Source organism: Amia ocellicauda, chromosome 20 (assembly GCF_036373705.1).
Source record: "Amia ocellicauda isolate fAmiCal2 chromosome 20, fAmiCal2.hap1, whole genome shotgun sequence".
Lineage (NCBI taxonomy): Eukaryota > Metazoa > Chordata > Actinopteri > Amiiformes > Amiidae > Amia > Amia ocellicauda.
In genome coordinates this window covers 23,986,701-24,007,621 of record NC_089869.1, presented here as the reverse complement: position 1 = coordinate 24,007,621, position 20,921 = coordinate 23,986,701, and the positions used below count along the sequence as shown (strand labels likewise).

General features: G+C 41.8%; 2 protein-coding genes across 5 annotated transcripts in view; both read right to left on the bottom strand.

Moving 5' to 3' along the window:
* Positions 1–960: 960 nt before the first annotated feature.
* On the bottom strand, positions 961–12,578 carry LOC136716330 (dihydropyrimidinase-related protein 4). Its single transcript, XM_066693948.1, has 14 exons — positions 12,130–12,578; positions 9,413–9,501; positions 8,983–9,167; positions 8,364–8,528; positions 7,223–7,284; positions 7,042–7,122; positions 5,998–6,066; positions 5,768–5,888; positions 5,306–5,462; positions 4,764–4,905; positions 4,462–4,632; positions 4,168–4,347; positions 3,559–3,730; positions 961–2,364 (listed from the first exon to the last, which is right to left on the bottom strand). The coding sequence occupies exons 1-14, from the start codon at positions 12,166–12,168 to the stop codon at positions 2,273–2,275; spliced, it is 1,725 nt and encodes a 574-aa protein (XP_066550045.1). The 5' UTR covers positions 12,169–12,578; the 3' UTR covers positions 961–2,272.
* A 3,602-nt stretch (positions 12,579–16,180) lies between these two features.
* The window catches only part of jakmip3 (Janus kinase and microtubule interacting protein 3), a 47,529-nt gene continuing 42,788 nt past the window's right edge, over positions 16,181–20,921 (bottom strand). For all 4 annotated transcript variants that reach the window (XM_066693250.1, XM_066693248.1, XM_066693251.1 and 1 more), the window contains exon 25: positions 16,181–18,982. The gene's annotated coding sequence lies outside the window, so the exon portion shown is untranslated. The remainder of the gene's footprint in view (positions 18,983–20,921) is intronic.

The following is a 20,921-nucleotide window of genomic DNA, read 5'->3' as shown; positions in this document are numbered from 1 at the left end:
GCACCTGTCAGTGGGTGGGATATATTAGGCAGCAAGTGAACATTTTGTCCTCAAAGTTGATGTGTTAGAAGTAGGAAAAATGGGCAGCGTAAGGATCTGAGTGACTTTGACAAGGGCCAAATTGTGATGGCTAGACGACTGGGTCAGAGCATCTCCAAAACTGCAGCTCTTGTGGGGTGTTCCCGGTCTGCAGTGGTCAGTACTTATCAAAAGTGGTCCAAGGAAGGAAAAGCGGTGAACCGGTGACAGGGTCATGGGCGGCCGAGGCTCACTGATGCACGTGGGGAGCGAAGGCTGGCCCGTGTGGTCTGATCCAACAGACGAGCTACTGTAGCTCAAACTGCTGAAAGAGTGAATGCTGGTTCTGATAGAAAGGTGTCAGAACACACAGTGCATCGCAGTTTGTTGCGTATGGGGCTGCGTAGCCGCAGACCAGTCAGGGTGCTCATGCTGACCCCTGTCCACTGCCGAAAGTGCCTACAATGGGCACGTGAGCATCAGAACTGGACCACGGAGCAATGGAGGAAGGTGGCCTGGTCTGATGAACCATGAGTTCAAGGTGTTGACTTGGCCTCCAAATTCCCCAGATCTCAATCCAATCGAGCATCTGTGGGATATGCTGGACAAACAAGTCCGATCCATGGAGGCCCCACCTCGCCACTTACAGGACTTAAAGGATCTGCTGCTAATGTCTTGGTGCCAGATCCCACAGCACACCTTCAGAGGTCTAGTGGAGTCCATGCCTCGACGGGTCAGGGCTGTTTTGGGACCCACACAAGATTAGGCAGGTGGTTATGTTATGGCTGATTGGTGTATATCTCAATTATACATTTTAAAACTGTAACCACTGATTTTTATCCAAACATATTCTTCTACCAGTTGTATTGTTCAGTGCTCTGTGTTTTTTTTGTTTTTCCCATGGGCCACAGAAAAAAAGAATAATACAAAAATAAATCAAAACCCATTTATTTCACAAACTTTATTCAAGACAAAACAGTGTTTTGTAGAACATGCATATTTTTAATCCAATATTTACAGACAAACACAGAAAAAGGTAAGAAAAGATCAACTGACAGACCAGTTTTCCCTCAGACGAATACTACACACCACTGTGGATTACAGTTCCAGATACTTACTGAACCATAAAAACTTTCCATTGCGTTTAAAAAATAAAAAAGCGAAACAAAGTTAATTCAAGTATTTAGGTTGTACAAATTGTCATTTTTGTAGGAAGTTGAAAAGTACAAACGAGGATTACAAAGGTAGAAGAACAATACAAGAATAGACAACTCAAAATTTAAACCAGATTTTAAAAGTGACTTTCAAAACCATTGTTTTTCAATCCATGACCTTTGTATTTGGCCATGTACAGTATATGGTTTTACAGCACCAGATTAAGATTTTGTTTAAAAAAAAAAAAAAAATACAAAAATATTAAATCCACACTACGAAGGAGACAGTCTGTGGTTATGAACATCTAGAGCCAGAGAATCACAAGTCAAATCTAGGCAAGTCTACAATTCCAAATGACCTCTGAGGAGAATCAGTCTATTAAGAAATTAAGACTTTAGAAAGAAGTCTGCACACTATCACTCGGGTTATATATTGTTTTTCTCTTTGCTAATATTTGTAATATATATATTAACAGGACGAAACCTTAGCTTTCGATAAAAAGGGTCTTCATGTAACCTGGAAAGAAACATTTGAATCCTAAAGGTCAAATCCAGAGTCAATCAATGGCCAATAACTAACAGACTCATAGTACTGTACAAAGAGCAGCACTACATTGATTTCCGTACCCTTAATACACTGAAACTACTGTCTTCCTTTAATCCGAACCTTGTTCTAAAGCAGCAGCGAATATTTGTGATTTTAAGTAAAACTATAACGCAGCACAGCAACTAATCCAATAAATTCAAACCAAAGTCTCAGCTTTAATTCATGGCGTACAGCAGCGAATAATAAGTGTCAGGCGATGGCTGTTCGGTTCTAGGAGCATGCTTTGGAGATCCAACAGAGAAAGGCAGGAGTAAAAACTTTATTCTCACACACACACACACACACACACACACTGCTTCAGGTTATATGTGGTAACTTTTTCTTTTGCTAGAAGTATTTTGGCAGTTGGTATGATGGCATTCATGAAGCAACAGAACTACCAGTGCGCTGTCCCTGTCTGCTATTCCGGTGTACTATTATTGGCAGTGTTTGATACTAGAGTATTCCCCTTTAAAACATCAGCCCGGACACAAGCTGTTTTGCACACCCGAAATCACGAAAGGGAAGTTATATTAGATCTGCCACCAGGGGGGGCAACGATCCTCTGAGCAGTGCGTCTGGGAATGTGGTCGTCCATCTGATTGCCTGTAACAAAAGAACCCAAATGACATTACTGCGAATCCCCTCGAAAGCTGCTGCTGAACATGCAAGGAATTAAACTGAACATTGAAATCATGCCCTGGTGGATTACTGGCTATAAAAGTCAGGGACAGTGGTGCTAGTATTCTGCCCATACCTTGATCCATTATTATATTCTTATCACACTTAATTCACCAGCACTGTCGGGATTACAATTCCAGTCTAGGGGTGGGCGGTACACCGGTATGAATGTGAATACCAATACGACGTTGTGCCATTATATGGATTTTCTTTCTAAATTAATAAATTAATGAAATAAGGCGTTGAGGCCTATATTGTTTTTGTTGAAAATTTCAGCTGTAATAATTACACAGTTTTTCCTTTGACTATAAACGTACTGTAACAAAGGAAAAACTATAAGCAAGTTATGATATTATTGCGTGATTGTGATCACAAGATCTCGTCACCAATCGATGTCTACAGACAGGCGTGCATCTGCAGAGTTCACAAACGGGCTAGTCAAACCCCCGCTGCCAACTACAACAAAAGCATCAGAAGATTTGATTTTAAAAAGAAAGTGTAAAAGAGAAACATGGAGGGTGAGAGATTCAAACAGTATGGAGGTTGGTGGGGCAGACGCCAAGGAATTGGTCCTCTGTCAATTGGACGTTATACTTATTTAATTCATATCCCTTTGTTTATGTTGTGTGTTTGCACAAGTTTTGTCACAGAAGTAAAAAAAAACACTTGCACAAATAAAAACAAAAGCTGTTCAGGTGCACACTATGTCCAATGCCTCACCCCTTCTGGTTTTATAAGCTTAAAAGCAATCATTTATTATTATTATTATTTGAAGGGATCATAAAATTTAATTCTGAATTTTTAAAAATATCATGAGATCATATCGTTATCATCCGGACACAGAAAAATATTGTGATATCATACCGTTATCATCCGGATAGTGGAAAATATTTGTGATATTAATTTCAGTTAATATCGCCCACCCCTATTTCACACTGGTTCCATCTACATATGGTCCCCCACATCCACTTTGCTGTTCGGTATCAGGGAAAACAAGACACAGGTCAGTGGTGGGGAAAGAGACAAGGTTTTTAATGCCTTTCTACACAGACAGCTAAAAAACACGATTGAAAGCGGAAGAGAAGAGGAAGAGGAGTAATCAGAGCTCATCTGGAATACCGGACAGGGTGAACCCGGACTGGTGCAGGTTCCGGACCGGGACCATCTGGGCTTTGCCGGGACAGGCCGAGCCCCTGGAGGTGGGAGTGGGGGCCACAGCTTTGGTGGCTGTGGTGACATCATGGACTGGGCCGTCATAGAGTCCTCTTGGAACGCCGCGGATATCGGCGAGCTTTAAAGAGAAGAAAAAATGATATTATTAACAATGCATCCCTTCTGCCTCGCAGGAGCTTTAAACTCTGCTCTCACTCTAATGATAGCTTTCTTTGAACACATGGTGAAAGCTCCCACTGATTCAACTTCCACTATAATATGCCCTTTGAATCGCTGTTCTCCTGACAGCCCCAGCTATTGGGTCTTAAACATATTGCTATTCTCAGCTCACATGAAGCCTTTATGTAAATTAACCCATACGATTGCCTGCTCCTCTGCTTAATATGTACATGAGAACAATGAACAGTTATTGCAGGAGGCAGCTGGTGCCGTTGTGAAACGGCGAGAGCTCAGGCAGGCGTTGCGCAGCTCAGCTCTGCTCGCTGTCACAGTCAAGTCTCCTGTCAGTCTTAGCAATATTTAGGTTCATCTCAGCAGCATGTTTTGGGATCTTACCCTGTTCCTGGCTTTTATTCGTTTGTAAACATAATCCGGGAATGTCTTCCGTGGGATGAAGCGACCAGATCCTTCGGTGACACTGAGTTTCTCAGCCTCCAGCACAATTTTACCCTGGCTGATGACCACCACAGGAGCTCCGTGGCACTCCATTCCCTCGAAGATGTTGCACTCCACGGTCTGAAAGACAAAGCAGGGCTTCATTTGAGCGACTGTGAAAGATCTCGCAACCGTCTTTGTTGTTCCCAAATGAAAGAGTTATCACTTGACAGCACGGCAAATTCGTTCTCGTACCAAGTTGTGTGATTTAGCGGAGATTATTTTGGTCTCCTTTGTGTTCCAGATGACGATATCCGCATCCGAGCCAACGGCTATCCGTCCCTTCCGGGGGTAGAGGTTGAAGATCTTGGCGGCGTTGGTGCTCGTCACAGCGACAAACTCGTTCTCATCCATCTTCCCCGTTGCCTAGAGAAACACAGTTGGGTCAGGTCATCGACTCAAAGCAATGAAGATAAAAAGATCAAACCGAGAGAGAAAATGGAATTAAAATGATGTATAGTAACAGACCGTGAAAGAGAAAATCTGAAGCAACATACCACAGATTTTTCCCAAACTACTGACATCCGTTCCTCGATTCCATTGGTCCCTTCAGGTATCAGTGTAAAGTTGTCTTTTCCGACCGCTTTCTGGGCCGTGGTAAAAGTACAGTGGGCACTGCCAGTTACTTGCAGATCTCCACTAATACAAAGGGGGAAAAATAAATCAGCATCAACAGCTCATTCTCCCCACATTGAATAATGTGATCTTAATTTCTTGGCACACAGGACCAATCGGATCTAGTAAATTTCCTCACGTTACAATTTGTTAGTCCAGAGGAAAAAAGCAAAGATAAAGAACACAGAACAAATAAAATGATTAAATAAGTATTGGTCCTGTGAGTGAGAATATAGAACATCGACTTTTATTATCCTCTGCTGCTCCTCAAAAATGTGCCGTTGTCCTTTTTTTGATCCCCAGGGTGTGGCTGATTCACATCAGACAGAGAAACAATGAGTCATTAGTCAAACATTAATGCTAACTGAATACACACAGACCACGACCACAGAGAAGGTCAAGGAGCCCGATTATGGATACTGACCAGGAGAGCAGTGAGTTAAGGTAGTCGGGAGTGCTGGGATCTGGGTTGACCGGAGGGGACATGACAAAGGCAGCCGCTTTCACCCAGTTCTTACTCCAATAATGAGAGCCATCGGTTCCAAGACTGGCTGTGATTGGTTCCCCATAAACCACCATACCTGAAAAAACAACATCAGATATGAAGCTTAGCAGGTGGACCCAAATGACTGGGAGGGAGAAGAACTGCATATATTTTTGGAGTCTCGCTGATACACTAAAAGATTTCCTATTGTCCCAATTGAGGTCTTTAGCATATCTACGTAAAGACAGCTAGACCACAAGGCACTGGCTGCTTTATTTGTATTTGTCCTCCATCTGAGGTATCACCAGCGCCTGAGGAGAAGATTCGGGGAAGCAGACAAGACTCGGGAATGTTTACAGATGCTGGGTGATCGTACTTTACTTTGAAACAACTGCTCTTTACCTTTCCTTCGGGCCTGGGCAATAACGTCGGCAGAAGTCTTGCTCATGACTTTTGTGATGTACAGTGGGCAGTTGGCCTGTTTGGCTATGGTTAATACCCGGTACACGGCTTCAGTCTCAACCTACAAAACGCAAGCAAAAGACACAAAGTGCGAGTATTACACGCAGGACATCGAAGCACACGCAGGGTATACTGATGATTTCAGTGCTGGTCTGAAGAAAAGACCATACCTCCTCTGGGTGACTCAGAACGTGCCCTTCTGGACCTGTGATCCCAAGGTCTAGCAATCTTTTCTGCTCCTGGAAAGGCAGATGATTAGAAATGTAAAGCTTTAGTTCAAACTGGACTCCTTTGAGTAAAATAATGCCTTTTCATTTACTATCAGTCCCAGAAAAACATAACAGAGCTTTGTATCGAGGTGGTATAAGATTCAATTATGAATCGACAGAAGGTTTGATTTCCTGCACTGACTCTCAGTCCTCTCCAGTGTTACATTGGTGTGAGCAGTGGGATGGAATTGCTGGCGACTGTCCCATGTGTGGCTGCCCATGTAGCACATAGCCACTGCATGTCCTTGGGGCTTTTGTGGAAGTGGCTGCCTGTTGGTCCCCTCTAGCGTTACAATATAATTTCTAGATGTAGATTATATTCCTATGTTGAGATATACTGACAAAGCACATTTAATGATGTATCACTCAAAATAAGGCAGCAAGGGATCAAGGAAGGGCTTTAGCAAAGCCAGGCTGCTGCACATGACTTCAGAATTAGATCAGATTACGCTGCCACATCACACAAGACTGTTCCAAGACTGTATGAGCACTAAAAAAGCCAGGCTTTCTTAGGGAGTATTCACATTTTGGTGATACTAAAGGTACCAAGAAAATAGATGTTGTTCCCATTAAGGAAGGAACGTGACACGCAAATTCCAATAATGAACGTAACATAGCTCTCATTTTCCAGTTAGCGACAATGAACATTTGAATTTGCCAAAGGGCTTAAGTTTAAACAACTATAAGCATTTAACAAACTATGACCTGCATTTAAATACATGTTTGGAAATTGACAGAGCTTCCTCAAAATTGCATTGTACGTAACTAAATAACTAAACTAGATGTATATTTCCTAATAAAACTAATAAATATTGTCATGTTTTTCTTTTTGCAACAGAAACAGCCCCAATGTTTTAGCATTAGAAGAGTTTATGTTAGTTTCAGCGTGAGACTGCTGGAAAGGGACTGTAACTAAAAAATAATAAGGAAAAGCTACAAACCTACCTCTTGAATAATATCTCCATTTTCTGCATGTACTTGAGCAATGGCCCCCAGGTCTCTTAGAATGCTTAATATTTCATATATCTGCGTGTGAGAATATGTATTATTTATTGGTTTATGCAAATTCATGGTAATATGCATTAAGAATAGATAATTTAGAAATAATTCTGTACAACAGTTTTACCTGAGAATCAGAGCACTGATACATGTCCTTATAGGCCATGAAGACCAGAAATGAATTTACACCTGCAATACAAAAATGTAAAGTCAATCTCAAGGCAATCTCTCGAAGACACAAATGTTTGCATCTAGTTTTGTCTCTTAATGTCGCTTGCTTTATTATGGTTTTACATTTGGTTAGATTCTGTGCATAGGCCTTTATGACAATAGATTGTGATATACAATCGTTGCTCTTAATGTATTATTTATAAACATATCAAGAAACAAGGTACAATGGATACAAACACAACCAACGAAACAGGAGAAACTCAAAAGCCTGACGTGTGGTTTGATTTGACCCTTATCCTCCCTCACACTAAATCCCTTATCTGATTCAGCGTGTGGGCGACTGAAACATGTCAGCCCTCGTTGCTTTGTTGCAAGTAGAGCTAATTATTTAAAAATGCACTGAGTTCGTAGGTAACCCTCGTTTAGTTTAAACATTTAAACCCCAGTCATGGTTAGATCTTTCCTGGAAACCCAAAGCAAACATCAGAGCTCTATGGGGGGGGTTCTCTTGCTGTCTTTGTAGATTAGTTTGTATGGGCTTCACGCAAAATAACCCAGAGGCTGCGCAAGAGTCCGTCTCTTTAAATCATTGCGCTCAATCAGCAAAGAGTCGTCCGAATGCAGCAGTTAATCTAGGCCAAATAAAAGAGGAACCAGGCTAATGTACAAAAAAAAAACCTTGATGCCAAAATTACAGTTACGAGTCTCATAGTTCAAATAAAAATCGACACACAAAATATCAAACATGAAACCACGAAATAAGCACTAATCCCACTAAAGAATGAAAGCAGATACACACTGCTTATTTTATGCAAACATCTACAGGATTTAACACTAAATGGAGGGGGATACGTCTCTGAGATATGAGAAGCAATATTTCTCTAAAAAACTCCTTGAATTAAAGGTGGTATGTTGAGGCAAGATTAATAACTCACTGTAATAAAAATAAAATCTCTCCTCCCAAGTCTAACATCCTCCAGTGCAGTATTGATATTGTGCTGATGTGGGAGGAAGCTGCAGGTTATATCTAATATTTCCGAATTTGTAAATCACTGAACATCCATTGATTGAGATGCCAGCTGAAATAAAAGCAATACCTTTGTCCTTGACCAATGCTTCCAGTTCTTCTATATGGCCTTCATGCCAGTGTGTGATATCCATATGAAGGGAATAATCACAGCAGGATTTCTTGTCCGCGATGTCTCTCCACTGATCGTAAGCTGCAAGAAGACTTGACCCGGGTTCAGGGAGGACGTGGTCAACTACAGAAAAAGACACGCATTACACCACTGTGCAGTACAGTACAAATCACAGTGCGTTAACAGAATACAGAAGAGACGTTTCTCGTGGACTGCTCATAAAGAGAGAGTCTCCTTTTGGACTAAATTAAACTAGAATTCACAATTAGAGACAAAATGTCAGCTGTATTATTTCAAGGTATTTGCATCCCTTGCTACACAAATTGATATTGCTATGCACCCAAAAAAAATACACTAAGCATTTTACAGTGTTGTAAAGTAAAACAATCTGACAGCCCAGCATGAGCGTGTATAAAGTGATATAACAACAACAGACATGTTTTCCTAAAGCCTTAACCGCAGCTTGACTGGTCTGGTCCCAAAAAACCCCTCAATCGAGCTTCGTATACTGCCTGCTGTGGAGGGAGATGAGTTAGACTATGGTCATCACTTCCTCATCGGATGAAGGACAACGTACTGATCATGGTGGTTCCCCCAGCCAGGGCGGCTTTAGTGCCGTGGTAAAAGTCATCAGCCGGGGTCATGCCCAGGTACGGCATGTGAAGACAGGTGTTGACATCTATTCCACCGGGAATCACGATGTGACCGTAGGCATCAATAGTCTTCACGCCTCCAGGGACAATGAGATTCTCTCCTATTTGCCTGAAAGTCAAATAATACAGATTTAAAGCACTCGAAAAGTATTAATATTTTATAGAATTATATAGAACTGAGAGTTCTGCATATTCTTAAAAATATCCTTGCCTCCTTGGTCAGTCTGTGATTTGTGCAACTCTACTTGTGTATGTCACCTGTGCTGTGCTTCATTAACACAGTGATTGCTGCGTTGTCATTTATATGCAATGTAAACACATAATCCAAGTTAATGAATCAAAGTGCATTCTTACTTAATGATCCCGTCTTCTACGTAGACATCAGCATAAAAAGACTGGTCATCGTTGACAATCTTTCCACCTTTGATAATGAGGCGGTCACTCTGAAAAAGAAAACAAAATCATTGCACCTCAATGAATACCTCAGAGTTGCAGAACAATGAAACCATATAATTGTGACATTTAAACAATCACCTGAAGCAGACACAAAGGAAAATAACACTCCTTCATCTAAATATAGCTCTGATATGTCCATTTTCAATTGCATTCCCCTGCTTGTTTGATTTGCAAAGCTTTCCTGTGTTGTATGTAGGCCAATAAACACCCTCCCTACAACGCTCCCTGCTTCCAACCTGCCCACGAGGGGCTGACGATGTGGTACGAAATCCTTAACATGATTATAAAAGACAGCACAGTCTTAGTTAGGAAAAAACAAAAAACACATGATTTGCAAGAATCCGTTGAGAATAGCAACTCGTTTTCACTGATGTAGGAAACGGCAGTTAATCAAAATCATTCTTCGAGTTATTACATTTCACCATGACATGAAAGGGATGCCGGCCATATTATGTGAGTTATACACACATATTCAGTTATAATATGAATACATTTTCTGCCTTGCTTTACAACAGTGTCTGTCTGTGATCCCCAGCAACCCCTCGTGTGTATTGCAACAGAACAATACATACATACAATACATTTAATAAAGATATTTGCACCACATTGATACTGATATGACCAAAAACTCTCAATACCATGTCTGAGCAGAATCACACGTGTGCCATTTCAAATGTCATACCTATTGTTTAAACCTGACTACAATTCTTTGAACTAACCCAAAGATATTATGCTTGCTTGTAAAGAAAGAAAGCATGCCTGTTTGAAATACAATATACAATAAATAACCCCTTTATTGAATAAGCCAGGTTGGAATATAAGTGGCCATGACACTTTTCAAACATGGTTCTGTATCCCAGAAGGACACAACTTTAACAGCTTCTGTTGGGCTATACGGAAACTAATGCCCAGACCAAATCAGTTCATGGGTCTTGTCACAGTTTTGATTTGGCCAGGCCTCAGTTCTAGTTCTAGTTTCTATTTAATTATGTTTTTATTTTATTTTGCAGCAATCTTTGAAATGTAAAGTTTGTAAGACAATGGCATCCGATTCCTACACTTGTCTAGGTTGTCCCTTTCGATTGTGATCCGCTGCGAGGATTGTGCTATAGCGTCAGGACAGCCATCGCTGGATATTACTCAGCATCATGAAACGCTGGCACTGTCTGCCGGGATCCGAGGCACGAACAAAACTCCCCACTAAGAGCCCTCAGTCATCTGAGACTGACACCCAAATTTAATCCGGCTTTGATTTCATTCAATTGAATAGAATTATTTACAGTAACAAAATAACAGGAGGTCTTATAAATGCTTTCACACCGTGCTGTTGCTTTGCACAGACCTCCAGTAACATCCAGTAACATATAATACACACATCTATATGAAAAAGGCAAAGTAATGCAAAGTGACACCTCGCCGGGAGGCCACATCACTGCCTGAAAGGGCTGGACATGGTGTGATATGTAGGACAGTGGAGCGGCAGTCTGCCACGCACCACCCTCTCAGATCCCTGCGATCAGGACTCCGAGGCATCTCATGTCTTGAATTTAGCCGAGGGGGGAGGATGACATTGATTGCCCTTGTCCTGCTCCTCTATAATAACTGACCTAACATGAATCCGATGAATAATCCACCGGTTCACATGTGGGAGGCAGAGAGCAGCTCCTCAGCTGAGGCAGGCAAAGGGGAGCTTCAACATCCAGGCCAGGCTGGTGCCACAAAGGAAAGATGACGATTCATGAATCCTGTAACATTTTCCACCCGTGTTTCATGTTGATCTGCACCGTCTTATTGGTGTGTATTTGTCTTGGGGGCATCTCAGAACCAGTTTTAATGAACGGGGGCCAATTTCTCGAGCTGATAGCCAGCTGGGGCAAATTGCGCGGAGGGTAAAGCATTCATTGTGTGACCACTGGGGAGAGACTCAGACCAGCCCATGGATGCGAGCTGACACCCTAATCACCATATTGTGCCAAAACACAAGGCATGACAGAGGGAAACGTGTAGGGGTCGCGCAATAGGCGGATGATTCCGATTTTAATCAGTACAATACGTAAGAGGCTTTAAAAACACATATTTTGATGAGAAACTATAATTTATAATGGGATAGACGTCTGCGTTCATGTTCACGTGGATTACACATTCTGTTGCATGAAACGACATTCAAATAAGTGATGACTAGTGAATGTATATCCACACAAACGACACGCTTTTTCACAGACAGCATCCATCACTTTGTGTAGGTTGCATCTGGATGAGACTGAAACAAACCCAACCGCGCTGCGCACTAATGTCTGCGCCGAGACGGATGTGAAATCGTAATTTACACACAACTGACCGATGCATCCGAACCGCAGATCCTACTCGCTTCTCCGCTTCTATATTAATCATATAAAACACACCATTCAATAGGGAACAGGGATGCATTTGGGTTGCCATTGCAATCTGTCCCTTTCCTTGCACAAAACCCAGCCAGCACGGCTCCCACTCCCGCAATATCGCCATACCGCCCAGACCAGCTCCAGTCCGGACCAGCACCGAAACAAACGCGTCTAAAGCAGCCGTGTGATGCAGTGAGTCCCGGCCCGTCCAGGGTGGCAGCCATGGCTTCTTACCGTGAGGCGAGGGATGCTCTTCTTGCCTTGGTAAGACATGCCGGCCGTGCTTCAGTGCCAGGGCGGGGTGAGTGCGGCGGACGGGACGCGGCTGGCTGTGGGCTCGGTTCGGCTCGGTTCGGCTCGGCTCGGCTCGGCTCGGGGCGGCTCGGTGCAGACGGATACAATGTGTCTGGTGTGTCGGTGCTGCTGCTGTGCCAGACGCAGTGCTGCCTCTACGCACAAAGCTGCTCGCCTGCCATCTGCCTGATTAGCATGCCAGACGCATCCAGCGCCTAATGACACCGCAGCCGGCCTGCACTGGCACAGGCTCAGTGAGGCTCTTAATACATCTCATCGCAATGCTCTGCAAATCGATGCGTGTTTTTAGCTTCACTTGAACCCGTGAAAAGCCGAAACAAAGGCAATGTGATCGATCGCAAGAAGCGAATATGTGCACGGTAATTGTAAAGCCGCATTACCGATAACTACATGTACTACGGTAATCTATAGACGGCTTTCTGCACGACAGCAGGGACAAAAGGCACTGAGTGCGCATGCGTCACAGTTGTCTGAATCCAGTGCGAATTTGCCAAATACCAGCAAATGTGTCTAAAATGCACGGACAGCAGAAATAAAGCAGTGCCTTGACAAATGTGCGATTAATACAAACTCCACCCGATGCATTGACCACGGTGTCAGGACATGGTATATTTGATCAGGAATCCCATATCAAATAAAAGTCACAGTGTGGGTGTGTGACTCGTTTATTATAATTAATGAAGCCTGTGGAGGAGATCCAGGGGAAAATACTAACAGTGAAATAAAAAACAGTTTGAGAGCGGTGAGTTCACAATCATAAATCAATGTATTAGCTGTTCTTACGAGTCAGTTACAGTCGGTGCGCTAGATATAGGCTGGATGTATTTCATACTGTGCTAACACACATGGCAGCACAGGACAGATTAGAGCCACACACACATTTAACAATGCAAAACAGTTTAATTCTGCCGCAGAGAAATAATAATGGAAAATATCTGGGATACAGTAATACACACACTCAAATACGACATATATTACAGCATGAATGAGGACAACATTATACAAATGCCACGGTTTATGGTGATGAAATTTGATCTATACATATTTGTTCAATATGTTTGTACTTTAGAAAATCTGATCATCCCACTTTAAATGGCAGACAAATTCGAGGCAGTGCAAAGTTATCTAGGTGTCCTATAATTTAAACCTAGACCATTTATTTTGTTTGTTCTACGATATTCTGTATACGTTTTACTTGTATTTTGTAATGATATATTCTTATTTTGAATTATTATTATAGACACGTTGATGATCTCCATTCTTTCAGCTTACTATATATATGCATCCCCCCCTACTGAGAATCTTCTTTATGGATTTGTATGAATCCTGAAAACCTCAATCTAAACCTCTTCTCCCCACACACTGAACTCTTCTGTATGACGCCCTGCAGTATGAATATGTTATGTTACCCACAATGTATCACTGACCAGGGGCCACATTCAAACAGATCTCTGGCCAGCCTGCTAATAGAAGCCTACACAGCGGTACTCGTGGCGGATCAGTTTAATATCTGACTGAAGTGTTCAACAGCTGCATCTCCATGTCCCTGCTTGTTTTCACACCGTGTGTTTTTGAGTCTCTTAAGTTGTTGCACTCAGTTTAGACTCAGAGATTTTGTGGCCCAGTCTTCTTCTTGTGTCTATGAAGGCAGGGGAGAGACGGGCAACACTATCACAGCTTAATGTTTGTGGAAACACATATGCCTTCATTTAATAAACTAAAAACAAAATATATAGCATTAAGCTCCAGACAAGGTTGTCTGTTCCCTAACGTGATAAAGGAGTGAAGCTTGTGTTGCTTAATTTTACCCAGATAGGTTTACATATTTGGTGGCAGCTGCACTACGGACCCCACCCTCCTGCCTCCATCCTTTCTTTCTTCCTCTACTCTGTGCATTTCACCGCTGAGTGGCGCCTCCCTTCTCCATGAGCAAGACAGGAGCTGCCATTCAGGCCATGGCCAGCAGGGGCAGCAGAGCACTGCGAGAACAAGCACAGACCTGCCCGACTGGCGATGAAGGAGAGCTGGGGTTTGGGTCCATTGACTCTGGCAAGAAAGAGGCCAAATGTAGACAGAAGTTGCCTACACTCATTTTATTGTGGATAATTAATCAACACAGCTATCAACCTGCTTACATAGAATGAGAATAAATATTTGCATATTTCCAAAATATTGTAAAACTGATTCCCAAGACAAGAAGAAAAAAGAGAGATACAGGATCATATACTACTACTACTACTACTACTACTACTACTACTAATATATACACATACAAAATAATTTAAATAGTGCCCCTGGTGATTCAAAATGTTTTGTTTTCTCATTGACGTTAACGTGTGCCTATGGCTTATAGGTTCAGAAAGAGAAACAGAGAATATATTTTTGCACAATATATTTAATGATTGAAACTGCTGGACTTCATCAGTGTTTTAATTTAATTTCTAAGTTTAACAGGAAGAAAGTATATTCTTCTCCAGTAATTGCGAGACAACCTAGACCATCACCTCCGCGCCTGGATGACTGACAGTGATCAGTGCAAACTGAAGGTCCCTTAATTAGCCACTACAAGCACAGCGGATCAGTCCTTTAAAGTTTATTTTGTCAGACTTCACTTCCATTGCATCTTACCTTGTGTTTCCAGATGGATTAAAACAAATCATTTTGCTGTGCTGAGACTCCAGCTGAAACTTACCTGGTGCTCTCCGAGGTCCGCGGAGCTCATCCCCGGGCAGGCTGGGGCTGGTCCCCGGGGACAGGGAGTCTCGGCCGGGGAGGCTCGGCCGGGCGGCTCGCTGCAGCAGGTCCAGTCCACCTCGCTGCCGATGTCGGTCCCGCTGCCCGCCCTGTGGGGCCCGGGGGAGCCCCTTCTGCCCCCGCTGTACGAGTCGAAGTTCAGAGTCTTGTTCTCAAAGGCGCCTTCCACGTTACAGAACATGCCCCCAAATTTGACCCTTGGCTTGGGACTGTCCGTGCCCAGTCTGGACAGCAAAGATCCCTCGTCGTCATCTCTTGGAAGAAGTTTCTTGTCCGCCATGCTGGTCGAGTTGTGTCGCTGAGCTGTGCGGGTCTCCAGCGGCGGGTCTCCTCGCCTCCAGCAGCAGGTGACGCGTCTCCGGCGGGGGCTGGCCGTGCGGGAGCTGTCCGGGGGTGGGTGCTGAGGAGGGTCCCTCCAGGGGGGCAGCACCAACAGCGCAGGATGCGCGCCACATGTTTGGATCCTACTTATCAAAGTAACCCCCCTTTAAAACACACATATCAGCTGTAATCAGTGGCGTTACAGTGCTCAGAACAGGGGCAAAGGTTGTGTGTGTATTAAAATACCCATGCATGACACGTCGTCACAATATCTCAAGGGGTACATCTGCAAAAGTCTTAAGTTTAAAACATGTCTTGATGTCATAACGTTTGTAGAAAATCTGCATACAGAGTAGGGGAAAATAACGTTTTATTTAAGAAACAGCAGTAATGACGGGGGTTCTAGAACGCAGAACAGGTTCGAATCAGAACGAGCACAGATCCCCGCGCGGAGCTCGCAGATTTGAGGCGACTGCTTGCCCTGACTGTTCCTCCGCATCATTTGGAAGCCGCTCACCAACTTTCGTATTGCCTGAAGCAGCAGAACAATTTAATCTTAACTTGATGGGGTGTTCATCAAGCATCGTTTTATTTTATGGATTTTGTGGATACATGCACTGCATTGCAATCTGAAAATAAAATATAACACAAATCAAGGGAATACCAACAGCAATGTATTGAGGGTTGAGTAGGGATGGGCAGAAGGGAATCATTGCTGCAGTAATACAGTCAGTTCTAGTGGATTTAAATAAAGGAAACAATACGTTTGTAAGACCGTTTATCTTCTTGAATTCATAATATGAACAGATTCTGTTCCTGCTGTCTTTAAATAATGTTTGTCCCATATTCTGGTCACTTCTACGGGTAGATCATTAAATGTAATGCATTCAAGGGATCATGAAGCAATAAAACAATAACGTTTTATTAAAAAAATTACAATAATATATGCATTTTACAAATGAATAGAAATATCTAATATACATGGATCACAATACAAAAATATGTGTAAAATTTTGTAGCTGATCAACAAATAGTCCTGGTTTAAGGGTTGACAATTACTGGTTTATCACTTAACCCAACATTAAATATTTAGGATATGAGTGTGGTGAGATTATAACGCAGATCACATAAACAAATTACATAGTTTTGGCCATTTTAGACAGAAGCTAAAACGTCTTTGTCCTTTTTTATTCTTGCATAAATTTACAATAGACCCTTTTTATAAAATATACAATAAATAATCATGATTTAATACAAATATTCACAATATGGTTTCCTGAGTCTAAACTAAATCCATAAAGTCTATAGGTAACCTATTCATTGAAGTGCTGACACGGCGCCGTTAAATCCTGGCTCGTTGTTGCCAGAATGTGTAAGAGATCTTGCACTACACCAAATACATAAGTTGAAAGAAGGTTAAAATGTATTTGTTATCAAGCTGTGTAAGGCACTCAGGGGTTTAGTGAAGGCTTTCATTATTGTTCATAATACTTCAAATAACAGCTACTGTCCTTTAACAGCTTGAACAATATGTTTACACTTTGCAATACACATCATAACACAGAGACCAGCTGTCAGCTATTGGAGTTTGAAGTTCAAATGGATTTTAGTTTAGACAAACTCAGAAATACTTGCATATTACAAAGGAAATACAAACAAAACAGCATTTGATAACACTGATTTTGGGGAAACATGTTTCAAGCTTTATTTCCCTTTTCGTTCTCGTTTCTTCATAACATGTTCTCTTGTTTGTGTATCTAGACTCCAGTAACATACACTTTTTTCTGCTCTGGGGACTGATTTTTTCTTAAACCTCCCTTTCCTCAAAAACAGAGAGATGCTATGATGCTTGACCACAGAGACAACATCTCAACTTTCAGATGTGTTCTCTTGATTGCATGATACCCAGTTTACACAATGCAAGAAGACACTTTAAAACGACGGGAGCCATTTTCTGGTAATTAACTTCATTCAGTAAAAGGACACTGACTTTTAACTGCTACCCCAAATGTCACTCTGCTTCAGTCTAATGTACGTTTCCTGTACTCACCCTCAGAACAAAATAATAATGTTTCAAAATATATGCAAGTGTTTTTGAGCGCCATATGACTAAGATTTGGTGAGAATGACATAAAGGAATACATTTGGCCATTATACAATTCTATACAAATATCTCTTTTGTACATATAAATATTATATTTTGGTACAAGTCACCATTCTTTATTACATGCCTTGTTTCTATACATGTTCTCCTTTGATCAATATTTTCTTTATAATGGTAGCCAAGATTTTTGTTGTTGTTGGTGTTTTTTCTTCCTGTGCAAAATACTGTTGAATGAGACCATGATATACATATATACAACATGCAAAGGCATGGCCTGAGTAATAAATGAGATGTGGTAGCTTTAAAATTACTCGCCTTCGCATCAGATTATACAAAAAATGCATCATGTGCTGTACCAAAATAAACTGTCCGTGCAAAAACATGTCGCACCATTCGCAGCAGAGCCGTTTGTGTTTATTCATTTTCTTCAAGCAGGCCAATGACTTAAGGTCCTCATAAAAATAATTTGAATTAAGGCAGTTTTAAAAGTGCCTGCATAGTACATTCAATCACTCTATTGAACAGTTAGCTTTCTTAGAGTAAATGTTCACAAATATCCGAAGGCGATCCAAACCACAGCCACTTATTTTAACAGCAGACACATAGACATTAGTTACAACAGAGCTCATACCGGGATGGATTGGTCTGCTTATGATATCAGAACAGAAAGAAGAGATGAACACACCGATTAAGCAACCAATACAGAGTGTATCAATGAATACAACAAATGAAGAGTAGTCTGAATGGAAATCATGTGAGAAGACTTTCTTACATTTGTTACAGTGTCCATTCAGATATCACACAGTGGCGAGTTCCTTTCAACGATCAATGAACTACGGCCATCATTAAGGATGATGGAGACACATTTGTGGCTGAAGAATGCTTAATACGTTATTTGACCAGTACACTGCATTTATAGATGGATTTTGTTTTACTGAATAAATAAACGATTATTGAAAAGCAAAAAAACCTACAAACTAACATGATTCCAAAAACAAATACACAAATACATACATACACCCATACATACCAGTGGCGAGAGGTAACATTGCTAACATTGCACCCGGACAAGCTATGAAACATCTCTTAACAATATCATCCAGTCTTGGTGCGTTTTGCAGAAGTAGACTGCACAGCTAAAGCATGCGTTCGTGACGGGCACCGATGCACACCAGTGACACAAACTGACTGGGAGACACACAGCTAGCATAGCTGTCACGTACACAGTGTTGTGTAGTGTGGAATCACAAAATGAGAGGAGGTCCTTGTTCTCTGAAGAGAAAATAAAGGGGACAGAGGAAAACTTTAAGAGAAATACAATGATGATAAGATGGTGATAAGAATAATATAATACCAATAAAACTGATATTATGCAGGCTACATTCTCTCGTCATTTTAATTGCTTCTGGCCAAGCGCCGCTTGCCTAGTTTACTGTGACCGCCCGCCACCGACACACACACACACTACAACAATACAGTAATAATGACATCTGATGGAGGCCCTGGTTGATAAGATTTCAGTCCGTAGGGAAACTGGCAGTTTTACTCAGCTGGTTCGAAAACAAGTCATCATATTCTTCTGGTGTCTTCTCCCTTCAAAAATAATACCAGGTATTTGTGAATTGTAAACTTTAAAGTCTGATGCACACTGTGTTAAAAGCTTACATACATTTGAAGGTAGTTTTTACAGTCTCTGAATGCTAATCTATTTCATTCAATCTAAATATGTTTTTACTGTGTCACCTGGCACATGTTCAAATGTACGAGGTTGTGATCAGTGCAGGAACAGCGCTGCGCCCATGTGCTTGGCAGGAGAGATGTGGCAGTGATGACAAATGCTTTCTCGTTTACTTTCTGCCGTCACATCCCTGCACTCCGCCACAGAGCAGGGGAACCGTGAGACTGAAATGGTCGCTTTGTGAGGGAGATTTCAATACATGTTACACTCCATACGGTTTTCTACCACTAGAGTAGTGCACTGAATGATATATAAACACATGAAACACTGATCATGCAATTCCCCGTTAGGTAATTAGCAGATGGGTACAGCGTGTCTATCCTGGTCCATCTGTCCTCTTAGACGACACTCAAGTGGGCAGGAAAGACTTCACCATATGGCTCTACACCGCAGGACATGTGAACCCATCTAATAGGTGATTTTAAGGCACATTAAGTGCTACACCTGGGGATTAATACACAGCATCAAGAAACTGAACGAATCGATTGTGCACAAACTAACATCCGTCTAACGGTGCGGACTATAAGCGCGTTTGAGAAAACGAAACATTAGGTTAAAGTTTCAAAACTGAAACAAAACAAGACATTTTCTGCAGAGGAGCAGAAGAAACTTTAAATTCTGTGAGGTTAGTGTCTGTGAATACATTAAGCCAATAAAACATGTCGTCCTCAGGGCTCTCTCAGATTTACAGTCTGCTGCAGAGCTGCAATAAACGTGAAGACCATAGTGCACTATTAGGCAGACTGGCCTCAGTTTAATGGCACCTGATGTAGACATCCTATAAAAGTGCTGCCAGAAAGGTGAGATACTGCGTCGATCTGGAGGCAGAAGCGTTTCATCCCTTAGACCCACGTAGCTCTTTATGAAAAATGCTCGTAGATATGTGCTGCTGTATGTAAAGCACTTTAATAGGGCGTGCTGTGAAAGGCACTATACACAAAAAGATTTATTAAATGATTGATATGCTAAGAACTGATCAAGAACATATTTTCAAAGACAGCCAATTCTGAACAATTCTGCTTTCACTATGTGCAACATATTAGTGTCCATTTACTGAATACTGAACATTAAAGTCTTCTGAACAAAATAAGATGCATAAAATTAGACAGAGTTCACTGATGCACATTTGTCACAGTTGTCTATACATGCATTGCAGTCTAGGAACACACAATAAAACAGGGAGAGCTACACAGAGCTAATGGCTTTTTTCCCTCGTGAGCAGTACACCGAAGACAGCTTTACAGTCGCCTGGATATTTTTCTTTCTTCCTCTCATCATACATTTAACCCTCTGTCCTAATGAATAATTTAAATTATGTTTTAATGGGATCCCCATGTCATTTCTACCTTCCTATCAAACCGAGCCCGTGAAACTTTACAGTTCTTCCGAGAGTCGGGCTGCTTTAATTGTCTGCACCGATCTTTGTGCCTTTCCCCACAAAGAGATAGTGAAGGCTGTTAAAACACATCACCGACTAGAAGCTGAACGTCCTGACGGAGACTGGATCTTCAGACTGAGAGAGGAAGCTGCCACTTTGATTTGAATCCAGACAGTCCACCTTTGCAGACTACAAGGGCAAACCAGCACCGTGCAAATATTTCCCCCTCAGATACTATTAGCAGAGCTCTGTGATATTTTGTAGAACAGGTTTCATCGACACAGACATTGTCTTTCCTCCTTACAAACAGACAGGTTTTCCTCTATTCCCTCAAACACTCATTTATTGAACGGTCTGTGAGAAACAAACAAACAAATAAATGAATGAATGCAGGGCTGACAGTAAACTGAAAGTGC

Coding starts and splice junctions, on each gene's coding strand:
- LOC136716330 (XM_066693948.1), bottom strand. CDS start 12,168: ATGTCTTACCAAGGCAAGAAGAGCATCCCTCGCCTCACG. Junction 8,529..8,982: donor TGGGGGAACCACCATGATCA/GTACGTTGTCCT, acceptor CTTTTTCTGTAG/TTGACCACGTCCTCCCTGAA. Junction 3,731..4,167: donor GAATAAAAGCCAGGAACAGG/GTAAGATCCCAA, acceptor TTCTCTTTAAAG/CTCGCCGATATCCGCGGCGT.